The sequence below is a fragment of the Triplophysa rosa genome, linkage group LG16, assembly GCF_024868665.1.
Source record: "Triplophysa rosa linkage group LG16, Trosa_1v2, whole genome shotgun sequence".
Classification (NCBI taxonomy): domain Eukaryota; kingdom Metazoa; phylum Chordata; class Actinopteri; order Cypriniformes; family Nemacheilidae; genus Triplophysa; species Triplophysa rosa.
This window is the reverse complement of record NC_079905.1, coordinates 5,788,349-5,791,312: the sequence shown is the minus strand read 5'-3', so window position 1 is coordinate 5,791,312 and position 2,964 is coordinate 5,788,349. Positions and strand designations below refer to the sequence as shown.

Here is a 2,964-nt window from a genome sequence, read left to right as displayed (position 1 = left end):
TGATTTACATGGTGGCAAATTATTAGCAGTTCTGAGAAAAAAAATGCATTTTAAGAAATGTTTTGCACATTTTTCTGCAGTCTGCAAAGTGGAATGTTGTTCTTTTGGGTCATTACATGTTATGATGTGTAACTCTAATGAGGTTATTTGCTTTTGGGAAGGAGAAACAGAGTAGTCTTTCCCATGAGACTCCTTTAGTAAACAGCGTGTTGATAAGAAGTGGAGAAACAAAGAGGGGTAGAAAGAGAGAGAGAGAGAGAGAGAGAGAGACATCTGTTCACACATTTCCTGTGTCCCATATGAATTACGAACACAGATATTCTCTAAATAAACTAAGCTTACAAAAATGAACTCGGACCTCCCTGATGGGCATTCACTGACATCTGTTTACATGTGTAGTTTTTATATACATGTGAATGCAATAGTAAATGTTCAGCTGGCCTAAATCTCCATCCCTCCTAATGAAAAACAGGCATTCATACTATAGTGATTTGCTCAGCTGTTACAGACCTAAACTGCCAAAACTGTTTTTACTTTCCCAATGTGACAAATGACTTGCAAGTACGACACAAATGTGCACTTGGCAAGTTAGTGGTATGTCTCATGATGACAATGATTGTCTTGCTGAATCAAGCAAAACTCACACCCAAAGAAAATGAGCACACCAATAAAGAGACTTACACAACTGCTCTTGTAAAGCATGCTGTATATTTACAAGAACATATGCTTTGGAAAAATCTTCACATTTACACAAGCACATTATGAGAACAACTCAAGCTCCATGTTTCTTGTCCTGTTATTTTTTCCTACACTTAACTTAATTTAGTTTTCTGTTAAATGCTAAATGTGTCAATATGTAGCTGTTACTTTAGTGTGCAACTTCTGCCTGATCTGCCCCATCAAAATGACTTTCCAATATATGACCCAAAAAAGTCATTCATTCACATTCACATATTTACGTGCTTTTTGTAGTCGATCTGTTTATCTGTAACCTGACCTGATAAAACATGTAAACAATATAACACACTGTTTATGTTCAATATGAATCAATATGAATATGTTTTCAAAAGCATTTTTTTTCAACTCAAGACTTCAACGGGAACTTCATCTTCATCAAGGGACAAAAGCGAAGGAGCACCGGTCGGACTTCCTCCGGCTCTAAAATTCATCGAGCCATACAGTCTGGCTTGATGCTTGGAGTATGCCAACGCTTGTCTTCTGATCATCTCGCCTTTATACATGGAAATCATAAGCAAGGTCGACAGTACCACGCCTCCGAGCGTGAGGAGGCACAGCCCTGCGATCACACACCTATCCAAGTGGGCACCCACTTGGGCGTTCTCTCTCTCCAACCGTTCCATCTCCCGGGCAGACACGCTGTCTGGGTTCACTTTGACATCACGTGGGACAGTGTAAGAGATGACAACCAAGGATATTCCAGTGACCAAAAAGGTAACAGCACCTATAAATCCATAATCCACAGATTGTTCTGATGAATCCACCATGAAATCGTCAATGGACAAGAGGGAACATTCTGGGGCGCCGTCTTGGGGATCTCTGGGTGAACTCCAACAGTCATAGTTGGTTTCCTCCGCTAACAATTTGTCATCTTTTTGTTCGGTGTGGTCAGTCACACCGGGAAAAGCTGTTTCGTATTCCGTGTCGTAACATATATGAACTTCTTCATCTAATCCCCATTCATTGAGTTTGTGAAGTCGTCCGATTGGCAGAGTCGCTGTCCATGGTTCTGAAAACCCATTGGCTTCATTAACATTCTCCTCCACATACGCCTGGCAGCACTCTTCATTGGAAAGAGACCTTTCATCCGTGCACACTAAGTGATGACTTTGCTGCTGTTTTATGGACCGTTCGAGGTCCCTGTGATCAGACCGTACACCGCCTTGACCACAGAAGAGGACTTTAAGATCGGCCATTTGAACCCTTTTATTTCGTCATTCGACTTATAGCATGACCCTGTAGCAAAGAACAACAATTAAAACAGGCTATAAAATTAAATACACAATAACATAATTTACCAGCTTTATTTAATCAAACGGACGCTCAAAAAAAAAGAAAACTAAGTTACGTCTGTTGCAAAGGTGTCATCGATATTCTGCAGCGAACATTTGCATATTAACATTAAGTAAAAAGAAGGATAACTGCACGCTTTCTCTATGTTTATCAATTATTTTCACGACACAAATTAAAACTTTATTTAACAATACTTTTAATGTTTCGTTTGTTTCAGAGTCCTAGTAAATATACGCAACAGCAACTGAACACAAACACAAAGCTGGTTTCTTGTGTTTTCCACAAAGTACAGTCGAGAAAAATTGTTGCTTTTCTTGCGTTTCGTTTGGTACTGTAAACTCAAACAGAAATCGAAGCATCACCTACCTGCTCCCAGCAGCGTCTGGTAGGAATTCCCGGGGTTTCGATCCGGTAATTAAAGGAGAGGCTCGTCCCGTTCCACCCCCGCGCAGCGCTCCGGTCTCCTCCAGGCACCGTGCGCCTCTCAGTCAAGCGACACTGTATGGAGAGGGGAGGAGAGATGGAGGGTTTCGCTGGTGTCAGTGGAGAAACAGAGCCTGATCAAACACTTTTATGCTCCCCTTCTCGTGCGACGCATATGACGCGCTCGTATTCAGATCGCACGCTCCAGCTGTTACCTAAATGAATCCAGACATCCTTAAATTCATGCTTGAAAATACATGTTAGAAAGCAAGTCATAACCTATGAAATTATACAGAAATAAATAGCTTACGATTACAAAACGATTTACGCAATTGTTACCCTTTATTTCCTTAAAATGGCCTGTGTAACTTATTGTAATTAACCAGTTGCTTTACATGTTGATTTAATTTAGTAAGATGACGTCAAATATAAATTCTAATGGATTTAATGGTTATAACAGAAATGGTACGGGTTTTAATGGAAAATCTATTGGGTGGGATGTTATGTGGA

General features: G+C 40.3%; 1 protein-coding gene across 1 annotated transcript; it reads right to left on the bottom strand.

Moving 5' to 3' along the window:
* Positions 1-701: 701 nt before the first annotated feature.
* Positions 702-2,613, bottom strand: LOC130567282 (transmembrane protein 74). The gene is made up of 2 exons (XM_057355276.1): positions 2,398-2,613; positions 702-1,974 (listed from the first exon to the last, which is right to left on the bottom strand). Exon 2 carries the CDS (start codon positions 1,932-1,934, stop codon positions 1,080-1,082), a length of 855 nt encoding a protein of 284 aa, XP_057211259.1. The 5' UTR covers positions 1,935-1,974; positions 2,398-2,613; the 3' UTR covers positions 702-1,079.
* Between the last annotated feature and the right edge of the window lie 351 nt (positions 2,614-2,964).

Bases quoted from the DNA above. Each gene is read 5' to 3' on its own strand.
- LOC130567282 (XM_057355276.1), bottom strand. From the start codon at position 1,934: ATGGCCGATCTTAAAGTCCTCTTCTGTGGTCAAGGCGGTGTACGGTCT.